We start from the raw sequence: 22,532 nt of genomic DNA, 5'->3' as shown, positions 1-22,532 counted from the left end.
ATGATGATGAAGACTTTCCATAGAACTAGTGATTTTCTTAAATTTTTGAGAAGTATTCTCTCATGCAATTGGGGTCTTGAAATACCTTCTTTGAAAAAAACTATTGCATAACCAACCACTTGGCCATTCCATTCCAAGAAGCTGCAACACCAGGACCATTCATAAACAATCACTTACCTAGCCAAGTTACATATCAGGCACTTTGCTTTCAGATAAAATGATGATGTGTGGCCTAATTCCCTCCTTAATAAATTTACATCTAGGAGGACTACAAATGCTTGAACAGAAAGTCAGGATAAATACATAAAGTACAAGAATAAAGGCATAAACTGATTATCATTGGGTCACAAATAATAGTATTGTACACACTTGAGAAATCATTAGAATGGTGGTCCTTCTATTGCTCATTGATAGAATTCCCTTTCTCATTTAACTTAACTCAGCAGGAGGAGCATCCAGGAGAAGCCTGGAGCCTTCACTACAGTGGTAGACCTAGGAAGTCCCATGCCCCCTTCTGCTCTTGTCCCTCATGCCTTTCACCATTTGAAGGCTTTGCACAAGACCACTATCTTGTGTCTGAGTGGATGCTGGTCATCAATATTCCTTTTTTGTTTTTTTTTTCTATGGAAGGAGAGTTTGACAAAGAAGCATGGATGAGTCCACACAATCTCAGGATATGTTATGGGTCCACATTCCCACTTCGTCTAGCTGGCATGGGCAGTTCGAATCCTATCATTGGATTCTAGCAGTCAGATCCACATTGGATTCTAGCAACTAGATCCTCTGGGGATTCTAGCAATCAGAGCCACAACTGTGGAGTCATGTTGACTTCCAGTGTCTAGCATCTCATCCATCTTCTCCATTATCCACTCCTGTCTAGTCTCTTTCCCACCTTCTCATATTAGAGAAATCATGGCCAGTCTTTATTTACTTAATTCACTCTTTAGTCTGAGGTTTTGTATTTTCTCAAGTCTAGCTTGTATGATCCTAACTGATGTTATCCCACAATGTTAAATTATTTATTGAAAGAATTATTGAAAACATGAGTATTTGTTTTCTGATTTCATTTTTATGAGTTAGCTAAGCCTCTGTAAGAGATTTACATGCTTTTATCCATTTAAAATATTTAATAAACACCATTTAATTAAGCCAAATTAATGATTCATTTAGTCTATTTAGGGCAAAGTTAGAAAACTGTATAATTTTTTTCTTATAACCCGAATGTATTATGTGACTCAATGTGCTATTCTAGGAGAGGTGATCTTTTAAATCTGACTCCTCATAAATTTTAATGAACTTTGGCATCATACATTGGCTACTTTTATAAATTGTTATGATCTCTAAAACAAGACAATTTCTACATAATGGGGAGATTTAGGTCTAACACTACTTTGTGTTTTCTTAAAACTTCCTTTATTGCAGGCTGTCCTCTCTAATCCACCCACTGTTTTTCATTCCCATGAGTTCCCAATTTCTCTGGATTGTTTCTGAATCATATTTTGGAGTGGTTTTAAAGCAATTTTATTTAAGTATACCCGATATACCAAAAATAGCTTCATATATTTAATGTGTACAATTGATAAGTTCAGATACATATATCTACGTACACCCACAATAATCATCACTACAAGCAAGGTAAGAAACACATCCATCATCTTCACACATTTCCTTGTGTCCCTTTTACTTTTTTTGTCTTTGTTTTTGTTATACAAATGCTTAGTATGAAACATACCCTTTGACAAAATTTTAAGTGCACAACACTGTATTTTTAACTATAGGCACTATGTTGTATGACAGATTACCTAGAACTTCTTCATCTGGTATAACTGAAACATTTTACCCACTGAACATCAGTTCTATAATTCCTCCAGCTCCCAGCCCCCGAAGAGCACCATTCCATTTTCTGCTGCTATACATTTGACTCTTAGAGATTTCTAATATAAATGGAATCATGGGATTTTTGTCCTTCTGTAACTGACTTATATTACTTAGCATAATGTCTTCCAGGCCCATCTATTTTGTCACTAGTGGCATGATTTTCTCTTTTGGAAGGCTGACTAATATTGCATTGTATGTATGTATGAATGTAGTATATGTTTGTATGTAAATATATTTTTCTTTAATTATTTTGGGGGCATTTAAGTTGTTTACATATATTGGCTATTGTGAAGAATGTTGCAGTGAACATGGGAGTGAAGATACCTAGATCCGGATTTCAATCCTTTTAGATATGTACCCAGAAGTGAGATTACTAAGTCGTATAGTTCTATTTTTAATATGTATATATTAAAAATATATATATGCAGTTTTACTAGTGGCTACATCATTTTACATTTCCACCAACATTGCACAAATCTTCCGATTTCTTTACATCCTTGCCAAACTCATTATCTTTTGTGTTTTTATTATAGCCATAATAACAAATAAGAGGCGAAAACTCATTGTGGTTTCGATTTGCATTTCCTTGATGATTAGTGATGTAGAGCACCTTTTTATATGCCTGTTGTCCATTGTATGTCTTTTTTGGAGAAGTGTATATACAAGTATTTTGCCCATTTTTGTGTTTGTTGTTTACTATTGAGTTGTATGAGGTTCTTATGTATTTTAGAAATTGAGCACTTTAAATATCTTCTCCCATCCCATAGGTTGCCTTTTAACTCTGTTAAAAGAAAGGGAACTTAGCAAATAGAAGTTTTAAGATGTTCACACAAAGTAATATATGTAAAGCACTTAGCTCAGTGCACATACATTTATTTAACCCTTTGTATGCCATAATTTTTTAATTAAATTCAAAATATTGTGGCGTGTGGGGATTGTTCCCGTTTTGGACACATGGCAGTTAACTGCTTAACAGGTATTTATTAAGCACCTACTATGTGCCAGGACCACTCTAGACCCTATATACAGTAGCAACCTAGCAGGAAAAATTTCTGCCATGTATACTGTCCTAGTAATTAAGCACTCGATAGTCAGCACTCAATAAACATGTTAGCCTCCGGTTTTCTTAGGTATTGTGTTATTATATTAATAAAATGTAGTGTTTCAAGTGAAGAAGAGAAAAAAGTACTTGCTCCTTAAGGGCCTTGACATTTACTGTGTATTCCTTAGCAAAGCACAGAGGGATAATTCACTTAATTACTTGCTTGTTTCATATACGCAGTGACAAAGTAAGCATTTAATGAATGGACATTTTTAAAAGGCAGCACATTGATTCAGTTCCCTTAATAAAGAAAATGTCAATTCAATTAAAAAGTCATCCAGCAAATAAAAAAAAAAAACGACCCAAAGGTAGCCTCGAATTTTAATACTGCAATAGTGAACAACATTTTTTAAGTATAAAAACGTAAGTACTTAGCTGGTTACTTGTTTATTTTGTGTGAATTTTTAAATATGATGGAAAATATTTATTTAAAAATCAAGCATAGAGAAAATCTGTTAGTTCTTTAAAAATTATACAGCTTTCAACAAAGATATAGTGACAGGATCGGGAAATATTTTCAACAGCAACAAAAACATACAGACCAAAAAAATAAAACACCAGTTTTCAAGACCCTGAATTTTAGACACTGAAGGATGGTGATTCCTTAGAGACGTGAAACAGAAAAGGTGAGCCCTGCAGTTGTCCCAGCTTACTGCCTTGGGAGGCTTTCTTCCAGAACGTATAGAAGGGGTAACCCAGGCAGAGCCAGAGAACTTTCTGAGTTGGGGAGACAGCACTAAGAGTCCAGAAGCTAAAGGTGGCTAGAATTTTCAGGGAAAAATAGAAGAAATGATATTGCTATTCAAACAGAGAACCCCTGAGATCTGCAAAGGTTCACCTACTCTTATTCAGTAGAGAACTGAGCAGCCCATGTGTGTAAGGAAGCGAAGGGGCTGGAAGAGCACCATCTGAAAGAATGGGAGGAAATAACACCTATTGCTCACACCAGGGCTAAGATATGTGCCAGCACCCACCAGCCCAGCTGGGAAACCCCACGGTTCAAGTAATGCTGAGTAGAGGACACCAAAGGGACTGCCTAGGCAGTGTAGGGTAATTAGTCCTACACCCAATGCTGTTCTGTTGCTCCTAACAAATCGATACAAGACTCAAATGTAACAAATTCCTTCCACATAACTGTTCCCCTGAACAGACCTTAAGATATCTGTAGGAATATGAAGACAACCAGGACAAAACAAGGTAACATTCAAATGTTTTATGTTCAAAGATCACCACACGTGAAGAGGAGTAGAAGTGGAGCTTCATACCAAGGAGAAAAATCAGTCAGTTGAAATTGACACAGATGCTAGAATCAGGACATTTAAACAGTTTTTACATGTGTTCCATATGTTCAAAAGTTAAATAGAGCCATGGAAGATATAAAAATTTCCCCAAAGAAACTTCTGGAGATGTTTGATTCATCTGAGATAAAAAAATACACTCGATAGGGTTGATGGTAGATTTGGCATTGCACAAGAAAAGACTGGTTAACTCAAAGACACCAATAGAAATTATTGAAAATGAGATACAAAGGGAGAGAAAAAGTTTTTTAAATGGGAAAAGAATTTCTGAACTGTAGGACAATTCCCAGTGACCTAGTATACACTTAACTGTACTCACTGAAGAAGAGGAGACAGTAGGGAAGATAAAGAATTCTTTGAAGAAATAATGGCTGAAAATTTTTGAAATGTGAAGGAAACCATAAATCCACACATTGAAAAATCCCAATGAACCCCAAGCATAAGAAACATAAAGGAAACTACTCCAAGGAACATGAAAATCTAGTTATTCAGCACCAGTGAAAAAGAGAAAAATCTTAAAAGGAGTCAGAGAAAGAAGACATTATATTAAAAAGCAAACAAAGATAAGTAATACCATAGATTTTTTTCTTTGTCAGAAGCAATGCAAATGAGAGGACAGTGGAGCAAAAATGTCTTAAAAAATGAGGGGAAATAAAGACTCCTGTGAGCCATGTAAAGCTGGAAAAATTTATCACCTAAGGAACCACATACAAGAAATATTGAGGGAAGGTGTTTAAAAAGAAAGAAAATGATGCCAGATGGAAATACAGATCCATAAAAACTGATGAGGAGCACTGGAAGTTTTGACTATATTTGAAAGGCAGTTTGCAAATGAAAAAGTGTCTCCTATCACCTCCCATTGATAAGAGTGAAATGGAGAAAGTATGCAGTGATGTCACTGCCTTAGAGCAAGCACAGGCAAGACAGTGTCTGTCCCAGGACTCAGAATGCTGAGCTGTGTCACCCTATTGGACTGTTTGTAACATATGCAAACATGCAGCAAATTGAAGTCCTTTAAATTATACAAATAATGAATTTCCATCTATCTATAAGGAGTTCTCTATAGTCCTCAGGTATTGTGTTTTTAAGGTGTTATCAATTAAAAGATATGAGTTGGTTTACTGTTATACAGAGAAATTTAAGATACTATATTATACAGCCTGGGAATGAAGAATCTTCTAGAACTTTCATATTTTTGTGGATGAAACTGACAAAAAAGAGCAGAACTTGAAGGGAGAAGAAGGGGAACTTAGCTGCACAAAATATGCTCAGCATAAGTCTTGGTAGTCACTCTTTACAAAGAATCTTTGCTGTCCTTCTGGATTTATAAGAATAAAAGTTTGATCTCAAACAACAGCATGCTCCCTAAGTTTAGCACCCCAAAGGGAAAAGTTGAGCTGTCATATATAGAGTGTCTCAAACTTAGATCCCCTAAAAAATGTCAACAAAAATTTCTGCTCTTATGGAAAAGAGCAAGGATATTTTTAATTCATGTAGAGGACACAATAGTGGATCCCACTTTTTAAAGGCCTCACCCAAGAATGTTCCAGGATAGTACGTAGAAATAGCTCATCTTCTCTGGAAAGACAAATCCTTGCAACGTTGGGAGTTTTAGTTTTCCCAAACTGACCTCAACCCTATATTTCAATATTTTTCAGCATTCTTGTTTCTTAATCACCAAAATATAACTGTGCAGGTATTTTTAAAAGAAGTTAAATGTGACATTATAAAACATTTCTTTAGTTAAAACATGTAATTTGCTTTCATTATATTTATTTAAAAACTAAGTGTGTGGGAAAGTAAAATATAACAACTAAACTATTGTACAAAGTCCAATATTTGGAACAGCCAAGATTCTTGATGTACTCACTGAATCATTTTTCATTCAAGTTAATCCTTTAACAGTGGAATTTGGGCTGCTCTGTAGAACCATTCTTCATTGGTTTAATTGGCTATTTTAAAAAATAATATAGCAAAATGTCAAAAGTTATTTCCTCAGTAACTAGCCTGTATAGAATCAGTATCATTGCCTTTATGCTTAAATTTAAACCATAAAGAAGTATACTAGTAGGTTTAAGCACTGCTTTTTTCAGTCTACAATAGGTAAGTAATATGAAAATCAAATTAGTATATTGAGGCAACTGAAAAGCCAGTAGGGAATAAACACTATACTTCAGATGATAGAAAAATTAAACGTTCCACTTTTGGTATCTGGGGTTGCTGGTCATCTGCCAAACATAGCATAGGCTAATTTTTCATGGACACTGTCTCATTTAGTCCTCACCCAAACCCATTTTACAGATGAAACAATTGATATTTAGATTACATAACGTATTCAAGGCCCTGCAGCAAACGGGTCCCAGGACTCTGATATAAACTTGGGTCTGTCTGAACTGCAAATCCTTCTTTGATTCCACATCAACATTCTCTACTTCTTACATTTGACATTTTGGTTAACCAGATATTTCCCCTCAACTGTCCTGTCATTTGGGTCTAAATTCCACTTTTTATACAGATGACAGAATTAATCTTTTTGGTGGTTTTCTTTCAGGAATTACAGTTTGAAAGACTGACTCGAGAGCTGGAGGCAGAACGCCAGATCGTTGCCAGCCAGCTGGAGCGATGCAAGCTGGGGTCAGAGACGGGCAGCATGAGCAGCATCAGGTACTGGGGACCCCTTCCCCGTGGTTCTGTGCCTCGAGTTGCCAGGGAAAGTAAATGGTGGGGTTTATCTTCTCCTTACAAACCTGGCAGTGGAACCGGAGCATTCAGTCCGAAGTTGGAAAGGAATGGTAACCGACCTCATTTCAGATGTTCAAAAGAAGTCTGAAATGGCCTGGTTTGTACTTGAAACTCTTTTAACAAAATTACTCCCTGCCCTGAATGCAAATTATGCATCATTTTGTACAAAAGAAGGCTTTTCGTTCAGGCAGGTTGCTTCAAAGCAGGAGATGCCATATTACAGTCTCCCAGTTTGTTGCTCTTTTCTAATGATCTAGAGTTGCAGGTTCTGGAAATGAGAGAGAGAACGTTTCTATGCAACCTGTATTGTCTGCTAATATATGATGCTAAATTATAAAACTGCTCCTCTTGTATACACCACACATTCAATTGCCATGTGTAAAAAATATTTCAAATCCATAGGTAGAATGATTGATTATTAAATTAGGGGTTGGTTTGATGTTATGAAATATTTAAGAGCAAAACAAAATATAGTAATTTGGCCACAGAATAAATGCTCCACCTAGGGCCTTGTTTTTATATTTAAAAATAAAAGTGTGTGTGTGTTTGTTTGTGTGTGTGTGTGTGTGTGTGTGTGTGTGTGTGTATGAAATTGAAATAAACACATACAGTTCTATAAGTCAACTTTCATTTCTCAGAAATGCATTGTACTTTTCTGTCATCTTCTATGTTGTGTTCGATGCTACATTTCTTATGGACATATCTTGGTTAAGGAAATAATAGTTACTGTGGCAAATAAACTTCAACATTATAGTAACTTTACAAAATAGCAGATTGCTTTTCATTCATGCCACAGATAGAGGCAGGAGATGCCGGTCAGGGAGCTGCTTCCTTGCTTCCCTCTATGCCAGGAGCAAAGGCCTAATTCTTGAGAACCCCTATGGCCTCATTGTCAAACACATCACTGCACCCACAGCCCATTGGTGAGAATCAGTCACATAGCCTCTCATAGATTAGCTGGGCAGGGATTCCTAGTCCTGGGGTCAACAGGAAGCAGGAGCTTGAGTTTGGTGAGCTCTTAGCTACCTGCTGCCACAAAAGAATTAAAACACCGCTATATCCATTGCTCTAAAGCATTTATCATTGCAAGAGTAAATCTGTGGTTGGAATATTTCATTTTGGAGGCACCTGCCATTAGTCTTTTAACATTTTTCTTGTGTTCGTGGAGCAGTGGGTATACTTTAAATAGAAGTCATTGCGACTCTTACTGTTACTTGAATGGATAGCGTTTTCAATTGCAAAGCTGTATATGGAATGTGTGGAAACATATCCACTTCTGTAATACCTCAGTAGTAAGAAGCAGCAAGTAGATAAATTGTGGTCTCTTAAACTCATCACCAATTTGTCTGAACACCCAAATTAACAGAAACAGGATAGACAAGAAAAAGTGATTTGTGTCCATTTGAAATTGTGTTCAGAAGGTTGACTGGTGGAAGGTGGCGAGAAAAATATTTATAAGTGTAGGTTTTTATTACTGTATGTATTGAAGAGCTGGTTATTATTGCTGAGCACCTCCTCAGAAGCTAAGCCTGATTCGGGGGTTCATGAGCACCACTGAATTGACATCTCTTTGGCTTTGAAACCAGTTGTTTCCCAATTGGTCAGATTACCTGTTTAATGCATATTCTTAATCTTTCTGTGTGATATTTTTGCATACTATACATCTTTTATTTTGTTTCATCCACCCCCAGTCCCTGGTAGGAGAAGGTCTGGGGGACCATGTTGTACCCTGTGCCTCAATTTCCAACTTCTGATTGAATCAGAAATGGACATCTAACCCAAGGGCAATCCGTCCAGTGAATAGCCTGAAAGAAATTGGGCTCTTACTCTTGAGAAGGTGAAATAAGTGACCCCAAATCTGTGACCTCCTGTGGTGAATCCTAAGAGATGGTGGCCATGTGGTTTGTGTGCCAGTGGAGGAGCCTGTAGTGACAGAGACCATCTTGTTTCTGAATGTTACAGAGACCAGTTCAGTTATCACTAAGACTGCTGCATCTCTGATATTTCATTTACATTCTTAACCCCCCTCCCCTCATTTTATTGGATTGAGTTGATTTCTTTTCTCAGGTCCAAAGTGTCTTAGATAGAACACATAATTGAGCTACCAAACTAGACAGAAAAATTACCCATGATGGTGTTCGGTTCTTCACCTATAACTTGTATCCTTAGCTCGCAGCTCATAGTACATTAGCAGTAATTCTGTGTTAAATGTGTATTAAGTAGTAGTGTTAGGTGCAGCGGATACTGCCTAATGATTTCCCCTGCTATACACCTCTATAATATTCGGTCTTCATCAAGCTTAATTATTTTATATTTGGGAAGCCTCTAATGTATGAATCTGCATTTGAATAGTACAAGCAATTTACTGATATTTCACTGGACAAAATCCAATACATAGCTTCCGTTTTTTTGGTGTGTTTGGTCATAACCTAGTAGTTTGTTCAGCTTCAGAAATGCACCTTTGGAAATCCAAGTCTTTATAAAAGTAATAGACTAACCTAGTTAGCACATCAAAAGGGATATTTAAAAATAAAAAATAGAATATAAACAATTTTTGAAAAAGGAGGACAGGTAAAGAAGTCTGATAATTTAGATGTATCATATTCTGGAGGGGTAAGAGTTTTATAACAAAAATAAAACAAAATTAAATATTTTTCAGACTTCTTACATAAATGATAAAAATGATAATTCTATTTTGGTTTTCCTCTGCCTTTATTGGTGATAGGAAATTGCGTCATCTGATTTCTCAGACCTCATTTCTGGTAGTCACAATGACAGTTTGAACTTTTAGAAAAATGTTATTAGTATGCATTTAAACAGTCAACTTTATAATAGTCAATCAAATAAAAAACGAGAGCACTGAGAATTTGGAGAAGGGAGAATCTGGATCCCGTGTTGTAGCATATCAGCTTCTGCATTCAAGTGTCTACGGTAGAAGTAACTACAAATAGGACCATTGTGGTCTCGTAGTTAAACTCTTCACAGACTTTTCTAAACACCCAAATGCATGTTATAGCTTCCAGAATCCAGATCATTTAGTGGTTGTCTGAGTGTTATCATTCTCCTACCAAGAAATTATTAGTGCTTCTCATGGCAGCTATACTTCCACCATTTCTTCCTATGTTGGCTTTTCTCACTCTGCTTCCAGGCCAAACCTCTCCAATCTATTGGATACTTCTCCCATCCTACAATTAGTTTGGTTCCATACCTTCTCTCTGATTCCTCGAAACCATCCAGACCTGAAGCTAGAATATTATTTATTCTGATAGCTCCCTTTATTTAGGGTCATGATAAAAATCCCTCTTGCTAGTAACCCACTCCCACCCTTTGGCCAGTTGAGATTACTTGGCTCATACCTGTCCCTCAGCAAAGGTTTGCCCAGGAGGTCTTGTCTAGCAGCCCCATGATCCATTTATTCCCTCCTAGACTTGGACCCCTGTTTTGGTTTTATAAGCCCAGTGTTCTGAGGACCTTCCTGTGTCCACGCCCTTGTCATGCTCTACACCCCTGTAGCAGCATTCTAATTCACCTCTTTGGTTGCTATCTGCACAAATCTACTCTCTATGTGGTGTGAGTTAGATATGCATATGCATAACTCAGAATCATGTCTATAAAGGACCTTTCCCCCCACTTCTGCTAATTCATAAATATACCAGTATTTCCCAGTCGATGCCTATGACCAAGGAATCCCTTCCACCTAGAATACCCTCCCTTTTTTGCCTTGTCCCTTTCTCCTGGGGATCTATATACTCAGCTGAGGGCTCACACCCTTCTGAATGCCCTCTTGACCAGTCCAAACTGGGCCAGGTATCCCTTTCTTGGGAGTCATTAGAATTAACAAAGCAATGAGGATGAGCCTCTGTTGACCCTTCTAGAAGTTCCCTGCCACAGAATATTTTAACCTTCATTCAGAGGATGTATAGGGATTTCTTATGTGCTGCTGAAAATTTAATGACAACAAAATTGATGTCTACTTAAACCCCTTGATTCTCATGGGCACTAAAAACGTAATGGGAGAGAAATAGATTAAAATCACAGTTGTACATATCTTATAAACTCCTCCTAAGGAAGATCTGACTCTTGAAAGGCATGATGATGATGATGATGACAACAATGATGATAAGATGATGAAGATGATGATGGTTGATGATGGTCTAGAGCTAGAGATAAAGGAAGTCAAGAAATTCAGTGCTAGAGATATTTGACACATGATAAAGTCTTCCTTGCCAGTGTGGGTAGCAGTGCACGTGGCTCCTAAAGGCAGCGGACGATCCCTGACTTACAGAGAAGAGGACCTCAGTCTTATAACCAAAATAAATTGATTTCACAGCTTGAATGAATTTGGAAGTAAATTAGTTCCCAGAAATTTCCAGAAAGAAAAGTAGCCCAGGTGAAACTCTGGTGATAGACCTTATAAAACGGTGAACAGAGAACCCAATTATGCCATGCCTGAACTTTACAAAACTTGCAAAACTGTAACTTAAAAAAAAAAATAGGCATTGTTTTAAGTTGATAGTAATTGGTTACAATACTTTTTAATAGGTTGTGTTAGATATTCAGGGTGAGGCAAAAGTAGGTTTATGGTTGTTCGTATGGAAAATAATACAGTAATTAATAACTAATAATACAAGAATAAACTCTATTTTGCACACTCACAACTGTAAACCTACTTTTGCCTCACTTGCATATTATAGCAAGTTGAATTATGAAAGGTTTTTATTAGAGAAAATAAATTTTACTTTGTGACTGTATTCCATTCAAAAGTTTAATTTGTATATCCAATTTTATTTTTCATGCATATACACATGCATTTGAATTTACATTTTAAACAACATACTGTTTTGATTCTAAGAAGTGGAATGTATTTGAATGTGGAATGGAGTCGTTATTTAATGTAGAATAAGAACAACTAAATAAAGCAATCAATTTAGCTTCACCATTTTTAATGTAGATGCCCAAGCCTCTGATTGGAGTTATATATATTTAAAATGACAAATGTAATATATACATGAAAATGTCTTGCTCTCTTTTTCCCACAGGTGAGCTATTGAATTTCTTGCAAACACACTTTCACAAATATCTGCCATAGTTTGGATAGTGGAGTACAAAAGGAATTAATGTTACAAGTGCTATCAAAGGTTGTTCTCTTTATTAACTAACTCCTGTGAGCCCAAATGCCAACAATTCTATAAATAGCCTACAGATCTTCTTCATTCCTACAAAGAAGCCAGGCTCATTTTAGAGAAAATGCTGACTTCTGGTTTAATTAGTTACTGGTGAAGAAACACACGTCAAGTAGTCCCATACATTTATGTCACAATGAAATGTTTATATTTAAAAGCATGGTCACTGAACTTTCTTAAGGAAATAAATCATATATGAATATAATTGTTTCTCAAAGTCAGACATTTTGTGCATTTTTAAAATTTTTCTATAGGATATGACATCCTTAAAGAAGTAGATACTGACATTTATTCTTTTATATGCAGAAGGAATAAATCAATCAAAATATTTTATTTTGAAGACCAGACATCTTAGATAATTTAGTAATTTTAAAATTTTTAGTTTTTTAAGCATTTTATTATGTTATTTATATATACATACATTTCCAGAAAGAGTTATGTAGCCAAAGATTAAAAATTACTCATGGTCAGAATTCTAGATTCTGACCATGCTTGCAAATAAAAAATAATCATTTTCAAATAAATTATTTTTAATTTAATTTTTTATTAAACATTTTTTTAAATTAGAGAATAGCTGTTGATTTCATAATAATTTCTCATGTGGTTAAAATATTGCTCTTCCAACAAAGTCATACAGATTTATTTAAATGAGACATTTAATTTATTGAATTGGTAATCAGAAATAACACTGCAGTGGCATTTGTGAAGTCATTTAGAATGTCTGCTTCATTATAAAAACAGAAGAAAAGAACAAAATATAAGGACTATAGACATACTTTAGCGTTGTTTTCTGCATTGCCAATTTTATTTTCAAACAAGTATTTTTCTCTTGTTTCCTTCCAATCTAAATTCCAGAGCAGAAACCTCCCTCCAGAATATTCTCCATTTTCTTGATTGTCTTCATGAACCCCTGTTCTTCTTGTCTTAATATATTTTTTTCAATTGCTTGTTTTTAATGATGAGATAATTCTTTTAGGATTTCTTATTATAGTTTTCCCCTTTTCCTACATAAATTAGGAGAACATTCTAGAATACTTTCTGGGACTTCAGGGTTTATGTTCATGATTCCCAGCACCATCACATTTCTGTCCAGACCTCCACTCAGAACGCTTTCTCCTTCAGAGAGAACATTTACAGCTAATGCTTGTTTAACTGGGAAGCATTTATTTCTCTAGTTATTTTGTGTGTGTTTTTTATCTCCCAGTTGTCACGCCTCTGAGCCTTTCCCACCTGCCTGGAGTCCAAGGTCCCTATGCTGAGCCATTACTTTAGTACCCTAGTGCCTTTGAACTTCTAATCCTGTAGCAAAATTTACAACCTGGATTAAAGCTGCTGCCTTCTCCTCCCCTGCTGGGGTCCAGGGGTTCCCAAAGGCGTAGACGGAGTCGGCGAAGAAGGAAGGACACGGAGACAGTGTTCAGTTGATCAGCAGCCTAGCCAGGATCTCCAGCCAGGATCTGTGTCCATGTTCTCTTGCTAGGTTCTCCAGGTTCTCCAGCCAGGTTCTGTAGCCATGTTCCCTCGCTAGGTTCTCCAGCCAGGTTCTGTCCAGGTTCTCCAGCCAGGTTCAGTCACCAGGTTCTAGTCAGGTTCTCTTGCCAATTTCTGTAGTCAGGTTCAGTCCAGGATCTTTTGCCATGTTCTCTCCAGCGAAGTTCTTCTGTCTCTAGGTTCTGTGTAGGTTCTGTCTTCTAAGTTCTGTGTCTTGCTGTCTTGTTACATCTGTATTTATACCAGTTGATTCAATCCTATCAATCTCTATTACAAAGGTTAGGGCATTTCTTATCTCCATTCCAGGGAGTAAAGATTATGTAGCTAAAGCATGATTGTTCGTAGTTAAAGTGATTAATTACCTGCCTGGCACTTAGTTAAGAGGTTTTATTCCCTCCCTAACTTCAGGGGAAAATCCCTATCTGGGGAAACAACCTTTCTCAGAGACCTTGGTTAAAACACACCGGCTCCCGGCACTCACCTACAGGGAGCCATTGTTTAGCCTTCTCAGCAACTAGAAGTAAGTGCTGCCCCTCTTCTGTTTTCTCCCCTACTCTCTAATTCCCCAAGTGCACGGACTGGAAGTATATGCCCAAGAATGGTCAGCACATGATAACTGTTCAGTCAGTACTGAATGAATAAATGATGAATGAGTATACAGTACTTTTATTATTCTTATTCCATTGCTATTGTTGCAGAAAATTCACCAGTTTTATTAACCTGTAAATATTACCATCTCTCTATATTCCAGAATATATCTTATATATGATACATATATAATAAATTATAATTCATATAAAATATTATACATTTTTCTGACCAAGCTGGATCAGAATATTATGTTCATTATTCATTCTAGTCAGTTTTCTTTTTGGAATAGTACCTGGACACCAAGGCCTGTTGGTTTGATGTACTCTGTGTGTGTATCTGTGGTTGATTTGGTCTCATACTTTCACTCTGATCTTAAGAAGATGATGAGAATAGTGATAACAATATCAATAATAGTGCTAATTTTAATAATTATAATGGTAGTATTTATTGAGATTCCTATAGGCCAGGCACAGCATTAACTGGCTTATATACATCATGCCATTTATTCCTAATCAGCCCATGAGTTAAATTTTATTGTTAAATATTGTAGAATGGAGAACACTACAATTCAGAGAAGAAAATTCACTTTCCTAACATCCAACAGATAGTGACCAGTTACTGATGTTTGATCCCAGGTATCTTTATGTCTCAAGTACACATGCTAAAACGCCTCGCCACAATGCTTGTTCTTGAATTATGTTGTAAATGACCATCTAAAAACCCCAGTTCATTTTTACCCACTTCATTTTGGGACTTATTTTCTGTTTCTTTTTCCTCCTCCCTTCCCCATCCCAATGATTATTATTATTTTGAAGTCTTTATTGGAATATGTTTCTGAGATTCATTCTTATACAAATGAAGTAAAGGGTGTTCATATATGTTATCATTGCTTTTAAGTACATCCAGAGTAATTATTCATTATTCTCTTGCATATTTCCAATAAACAAATTATACTAATACTTATGTCTATAAAATGCTCATTATCCTATAATCTTAGTCTCTCCAGGCTGCTATAAAAGAACACTATAGATTGGGTGACTTATAAACAACATAAATTTATTTCTCACATTTCTGGGGGCAGGAAAGTCCAAGATCGTGGCACAGGCAAATTTGGTGTCTGCTGAGAGCCTGCTTCCTGGTTTATAGATTTTGAGATAGTTTGGCTAAATCCTGGGGTAAAGATAGGGAACTGGAACAGACTGTTTCACACTGAGCAATCACATGGAGTGGGTCTTTTAAGAAATAATAACTGGCTCCATTTAAACAAACGTGATGCCGTACTTCTGAGGGTCCAGCATGTTAATCAACATTTCTTGAGCTCCAGGTGTGAATATGATGCAGCTCCTGGCCTCCAGGTGTTCAGAGAGAGGCATCTAAGCACGGAAGGCATGAGATAATTCCTTGGTGCCGTGAAGGGAACAGGAAGTCATGAGATGGTTTCACAGACAGATATTTGTGTGTTAATCATGTGAAACATTAGCAGGGAATGAATCAGGATAAAGGCACTGCTCAGAGGGAGAGTGCAAAGTCAGAAAGACAAGAGTCAATTTTGGAATCAGTGTGGTTGGAATAGCAAGTCCAAGGGACAGAATATGTTGGATAAAGGTACAGACAGACATAACCATTCTTGTGAGCAGCCATATAGGTCAGGCCAGAGACCTAGAGACTTTGCGTTTTGTTGACTGGGCAATCAATAGAACGTGAAGATGGTTTTACCCAAGGACGTGATGAGGCCAGCTCTAGCTCTGCCAGCTGCATGGAGAATGAATGGGAGCTTGTGGAGGCTGGTCTTTGCAGCACAAGTTGGAGATGGTAGCTCTTGTCCAGGAGATAGGTCAGAAAACTTCCAGTAAGGTCCTGAGCCTTTACATTGGTTTCATTGTTAGAGTTGGCAGGGTCTGCAGATTCATCTGTATTAAAAGAGACAATGTAGGATTGCAAAATTATTTATTTAAAAAAAATGTAAACATTTGATAGGTGAGGCCAACAATCTGAGCTTAGTTTCTACCACAATGATTGCCCATTTTCAAGAAGGAAACGTGGATTTCTTTTTTATTTCATGTACGTGAATGTATCCTAATTCCCCTTTATCCAGGAGAAGCTATCATAGAATTTTAAATTTAAGAGATTGCTGCGTTAGCAGCAGGCAGCAAAGATGTTACCTAATTTGTTGACAGTAAAGCTGTATTCACAAGCCTCAGCCCTCTCAAACATCTGTTTGTTTAGTACCTCAAGAGCTGAGGAAGTTTAAAAAAATCTTCACACATTGTTGCTTAGTCTTACGCACTTATTTGAGAATTTAACTCTCAGCAAGATTTTATTGGAAAGCTCTATCCAAATGAATGACTGCCAACTTTACCCCAAACTTAGCAATTAACCTCTCTCTAACGTGTAAATGATGGTCTCCACCTGTGGAGAGCTCACTGCCGTGTCTTGACATTTCTCATTTAAGGCAATGAGTTTCATTCTGTCTTTTGGGATGTAGGTACTGCCTGTCATACCATAATTGCCCAACAAATTCGGAAGCTCTGATTTTAGGAGGTGGCACAGGGTGCTATTTATGACAATGGAGTTTGGAAACTATAAGGTTTGGATTAAAATCTTAGCTCTGCTTATTGCTATCTTATGTGACTTGGGAAATATACTGGTCCTTCAAAGACTCCATTCCTCTGCCTGTAAATTGTGAAGAATAGTACTTACCTTGGAAGTTGATTGTAAAAATTACATGTTAAACTGTGTTTAGAACAAATAACAGTGTTTGTCATTGAGAAACTATTAGATATTTGTGGGTTGGTCCTCATCCTGATTAGTTAATTAATTGCCATGACTATTACAGTTATGACTTATTTGTCACATGTACAAATAGATGTGAAATGTCATTATCTTCATAAAGAGATGCTATGTATTTATACCTTCTCTTCTTTTATTTAGTAAGTGGTTATGATGATATCAAGTTAACTGAAGACAGTGTATTCTAACTATTGCTGTTCTCTGCCAGGGAATACCACAGTAAAGAGGTGTTCTTAAATTAATGGGTGAACAATATGTATGTAATAATATAGACATGATTCACTGAAGCATCATACTGTTTAAGATACTTTCTCATTATCACAAAAATTGTATTTGCCCTCAAGTGGATAGTTGCTTAAAGTCTCTGTGATTTTGAGTGTCTATGTCCTACTATTAGTAAGTTTCACTTAATGCCTTTATAACCTGGTACTAGAAAAGAATTTTACCAAAGAGATGAAGGTGGGGACAGAGAATCCTCAACATTACTTAAACATTGGAATGGTTAGCATTTTTTAAGGCTTTTGGGGACTTTGATGGGCTTAGGGGCTTCCCTTTGGAATTTGTGACTGAAAGCTGAAGTCTGCCTATCAGGCCCCTAATCCAGGGAAGCATTGCCCATGGTCATATGGTGGGTTACTGGGGTCAACAAAACAAGGAAAAGTCTATAGGAATGTGGGTTTGCAAAGTCCTCCCTTTGTGAGTGTGAGATTGCATTAATCCACTCATTCATTCATTCATTCATTTACTTATTCAACATATAGAGATCATGGACCTATTATATGTGTGTAATAGACACTAGGAGTATAGCTCTGAATGAGGAAAGCAAGTTCCCTGACCTCATGTAGCCTTCAGCCTAATGCTGCCTTTAGGATGTGACTTTACTTAATAGGGATGTGAACAAGATCTTTCCCTTCTTAAAAATGCCCTCTCTTTAAAAGCATCACATGATCTCACTCATAAGTGGAATCTAATAAACAAAATGATGAAAAAAATAGATCCAGAGACATAGAAGCATAGGATAGACTGTGGAATTTCAGAGGGAAGATTGAGGTGGTGGGTGGGTAGGAAGAGATCGACCAAAGAACTTGTATGTACATAATACATAACCTATAGACACAGACAATAGTGTGGAAGGCCTGGGGCGGGGATGGGGGTGGTATAAGGGGTCAATGGGGGAAAAAAGGAGACATATGTAATACTTTCAACAATAAAGATTTAATTTAAATTTTTTAAAAAATAAATAAGACTAAAACTGCTCTTTTTAGTGTCTATAACAAAATGTTTTAATCAAGTTAACCTTCACGTGCATGATCAACCACCTAATACTAAGAGGACACAGCAAATGCAAAATCATATTTCCAAAGAGAGAATTAAATGAGCTCAATTCTATTTAATCTGCCCTTTGGGGTTGGGACGCAGACATGTATTTTAAGCTTAAATCTGGCCATTTCAAGTACATATTATATTTGGCTAATGGACTAGCATTCCAGAGGGAAAAAAATTAATCAGAACTCAGTTCCGTGTGCAACTCATGGAGTCAGAACAAAGGAATCAGAAACTAATGAAGAAATGAAGCTCCATAGAATATTTGAAAGTTTTTAAAGAAATAGTAAAAAACTACAAAACAAGGGAATTTTAGGAAGTAAGTTATAGAGGAGATGGCAGTCTTTCTACCAAGGGATTGGATTCACCATTTTTCACAGAAAATTTAACTTGAATTATTATTCCCAGGGAGAATTCTTTCAGTTAGAAAAGTACAAAATCAAGTAAAATTCTGAGATGCTATTTGAATACAATAATGGAATAAGATACTTCCAAATAAAATTATTCTATTAAAATGGACTGGTGGCCTATTTTTAAAATGCTATCATTTTGAATAGAGCTTTAGTAATAAAGAAAACATTTTAAGCTTATGCTATACAAACATAATTTTTGGAAACTAATCTTTTATTGTAAGATAGTGGTATGTAGAGTATTACATTACTATACTCCATCTGTAATATATACAGTGGAGAATCTGTGGTATTGTTATGTGTGTAGTTTAAAAATGCCATAGGCCTGCTGAGAAATAGAACTTGATCAGTAGTTGGAGACTTTCCTGCCATTCTCTCCTGGTATCTCTCACTCAGAGATCAACACTCCACTGAATCTGTGTTTATTCTTTCCCTTGAATTTCTTTGTTTCCCTACACATATGCATCCAAATATGCAAGATATTATTTGGTTTGCCTGTTTTTTAATCTTGCATGATTATGTTCCATATTCTTTGCAACATGCTTTTTTAAAACTCAACTGTAATGTTCTCCAGGTTTTTTTTTTTTTTTTTTTTTTTTTTTTTTTTTTTCATGTTGATATGGGTGCTTGAGGATTATGCCTTTTTTTTTTTTTTTTTTTTTTTTTTACTGATGCCTCCTAATTTATCATGTGAATATGCCAAATGCATTTATCTTTTCTCCTGAGAAGAACATTTGCAGACTTTGCAGGTTTTGCTTTTAGAAACATATGGCTTGGGACATAATTATGCAGGACTCCTCCTGAGAGTGTGTAAGCGTCTCTCTTGGGTGTGCATGGAAAAGCACTGGCTGTCTTGTAGGATATGAATATCTGCAAGTCCTCTATAAAGCCAAAGAGCTTTAAAAGTAGCTATTCAAACTTACATTCCCATCAGCAATGAATAATCTATTGCTCCATGTACTCAGAGAAACTTACTCTTTTCAAAGTACTTGTTGGTGCTGTTGGTGCAAATATGGTGGGTTTGAAGTTTGCATCTCCCTGACTTCTGCACCAAGAGCATTTTAAATAAATTTATTAAATATTCATTATTTTTCTTCCATTAAATGCCTGTTTATGTCTTTTGTACATCTCTTGATGGGTGGTTTTTCTTTTTTTCTTATTTTAATTCTCAATATATTTGGATACTAATCTTTTGTTAGCTGAATGTTACAATTATCTTATTGAAACTTGTTTCATTTTTTTATGTCTGTTTCCTTTATGATTTATGTTTTTGGAATATTTTTAAAGAAATCTTACCTACTAAAAACAACATTAAATCAATGTCTGCTATTTTAATAATTGCAGAGTAATACCTTTTGTTCAGTAAATTATTGAATTCATTTATAATTGTGTTTTGTTTGTTTGTTTTTGAACTTGCAAAGGTAGAGATTCAGTTTTCTTGCATGTAAATAAGTGGTTGTTCCAATACCAACTATTAGTTAAGATGCCATGTCTATCATGTATCAAATATTTACATATCTATATTATACTTTTGGAAATTGGGGGAAATTATAACTTAATCATTTTTATTGATTTTATATTTTTATTGATTTCAGAGAGGAATGGAGAGGGCGAGAGAGATAGGAGCATCAATAATGAGAGAGAATCATTTATTGGCTGCCTCCTGCATGGTCCCCACCGGGAATCAAGACCTCAATCCAGGCTTGTGCCCTCATGGGGAATCAAACAGTGACCTCCTGGTTCATAGGCCGATGCTCAACCACTGAGTCATGGTGGCCAGACTACAGCTTTATTATTTTGAGTCTTTCTATTTATGAACCTGATGTCAGTCTATTTTATTTAATGTCTTTCAATTAAGTTTATAAATTTATTCTCAAAGGCCTTGCACTATTCTTTGTTTCATTCATTCTTAAGTTCCTTGGAGTTTTTGTTGATCTTGGAAATGTTATCTTTTTTATAAGGTACAACTGCTAAGAGTTTCTTTTTTATATAAAAATGCAGTTGATTTTTATGTATTGATCTGATAATAAGCAAACTTGCTAAACTCTCTCATTACTTTTGTAATTTGTTCCTAGAATCTGACAGGGTATTTGTGTGAGTAATCTGTGAAGATTATAGAATTAGGTCTTCTTTTAAAGTCTTGTTAACTTTGCTCTAGCTGGTTTAGATCAGTGGACAGAGCATTGGCCTGCGAACTGAAGGGTCCTGGTTCCTTTCTGGTCAAAGGCACATGACCTGGTTGCGGCTCAATTCCCAGTAGGGGGCATGCAGGAGGCAGCTGATCAATGATTCTCTCTCATCATTGATGTTTCTCTCTCTCTCTCTTCCTCTCCGTTCCTCTCTGAAATCAATAAAAATATAAAAAAATAAATAAAATAAAATATTTTTAACTTTCACTTTGTTTTATTTTCTTTTTGTACTGGTAAGAAGTGGGGTAGAAGAGTAGACAACCTTTTTTAAAAAATGTAATTCCTTTAGTCTTTAGCATTGTAAGAACTGCTTTGAGGTTATTATTTTTTATGCTTCATTTATTTATTTTTTTAATTTACTTTTATTTTTGAAAATATTACAGATGTCCCCTTTGTGTTTTTCCCCACCATCCTGCAACCTCCCCTCCCAGGCCATTACCACACTATTGTCTGTGTCCATGGGCTATGCATATAAGTTCCCTAGTTAATCTTTCCCCACACACTTCCATCACCCCTCCTACTCTCTGGTTCTCAACCTTTCTGATGCCGCGATCCTTTAATACAGTTCCTCATGTTGTGCTGACCCCCAACCATAAAATTATTTTCGTTGCTACTTCATAACTGTAATTTTGCTACTGTTATGAATCATAATGTAAATATCTGATATGCAGGATGTATTTTCATTGCTACAAATTGAACATAATTAAAGCATAGTGATTAATCACAAAAACAATATGTAATTATATATGTGTTTTCCTATGGTCTTAGGTGACCCCTGTGAAAGGGTCATTCAACCCCCAAAGGGGTCGCGACCCACAGGTTAAGAACCGCTGCTCTAAAAGTTGTCAGTCTGTTATTTTTAATATTTTTATATCATTCAATTCACTCATTTAAAGTATAAAAGTTAATTATATATAAAATGGTTTTATAGATATATACAGTCTTGAAACCATTGCCAAAATGAAATTTAGAACATTTTCATCACCCCAAAAAGAATTCTCATACTCTTCCCAGCCTTTTCTGGTCATTTCATACAAATGGAATCATGCAATATGAAGTCTTTTATGATTGGCTCCATTTACTTATCATGTTTTCAGAGTTCATCCATGTTGAACCATGTATCAATGCTTCATTCCTTTTTATTGCCTAATAATATTCCTTTGTATGGCTATACCACAGTTTATTTATCCATTAATTTGTTGTTAGATGCTAGGTTGTTTCCTATCTTGGACTATTATGAGTAGTGCTGCTTTGAACATTAATGTGCAAGTCTTTATGTGCATATGTTTTCATTTCTGTTGGGTATATAGCTACAAGTGGGATTGCTAATCACTTGCTTAATGTAGTTTTTTTATAGATTCATTTAACCAAGTTAAAGTTACTCCTTTGAATTCTTTATTTGTGTTTCATCACAAAGAATTATTAAATTTTAGTTGTTATAGGTTTCAATAGCTCATTGCTTTGTGTGGCTTAGTATTCCATTGTATGGATGGATATACCACTACTTGTGTATTCAATTCAATGAGTGAGTTAAA

At 35.9% G+C, this 22,532-nt stretch overlaps 1 protein-coding gene across 3 annotated transcripts in view; it reads left to right on the top strand.

The window, feature by feature from the left end:
• The window catches only part of CTNND2 (catenin delta 2), a 795,027-nt gene that overhangs the window by 290,408 nt on the left and 482,087 nt on the right, over positions 1–22,532 (top strand). For all 3 annotated transcript variants that reach the window (XM_036310692.1, XM_036310691.1, XM_036310693.1), the window contains one exon: positions 6,830–6,942. In XM_036310692.1, coding sequence (XP_036166585.1) covers positions 6,830–6,942 — 113 coding nt within the window. The remainder of the gene's footprint in view (positions 1–6,829; positions 6,943–22,532) is intronic.

Source organism: Myotis myotis, unplaced genomic scaffold (assembly GCF_014108235.1).
Source record: "Myotis myotis isolate mMyoMyo1 unplaced genomic scaffold, mMyoMyo1.p scaffold_m19_p_5, whole genome shotgun sequence".
Taxonomy (NCBI): domain Eukaryota; kingdom Metazoa; phylum Chordata; class Mammalia; order Chiroptera; family Vespertilionidae; genus Myotis; species Myotis myotis.
Note: the sequence above shows the minus strand (reverse complement) of the source record. Positions and strands in the feature narration are given on the sequence as shown.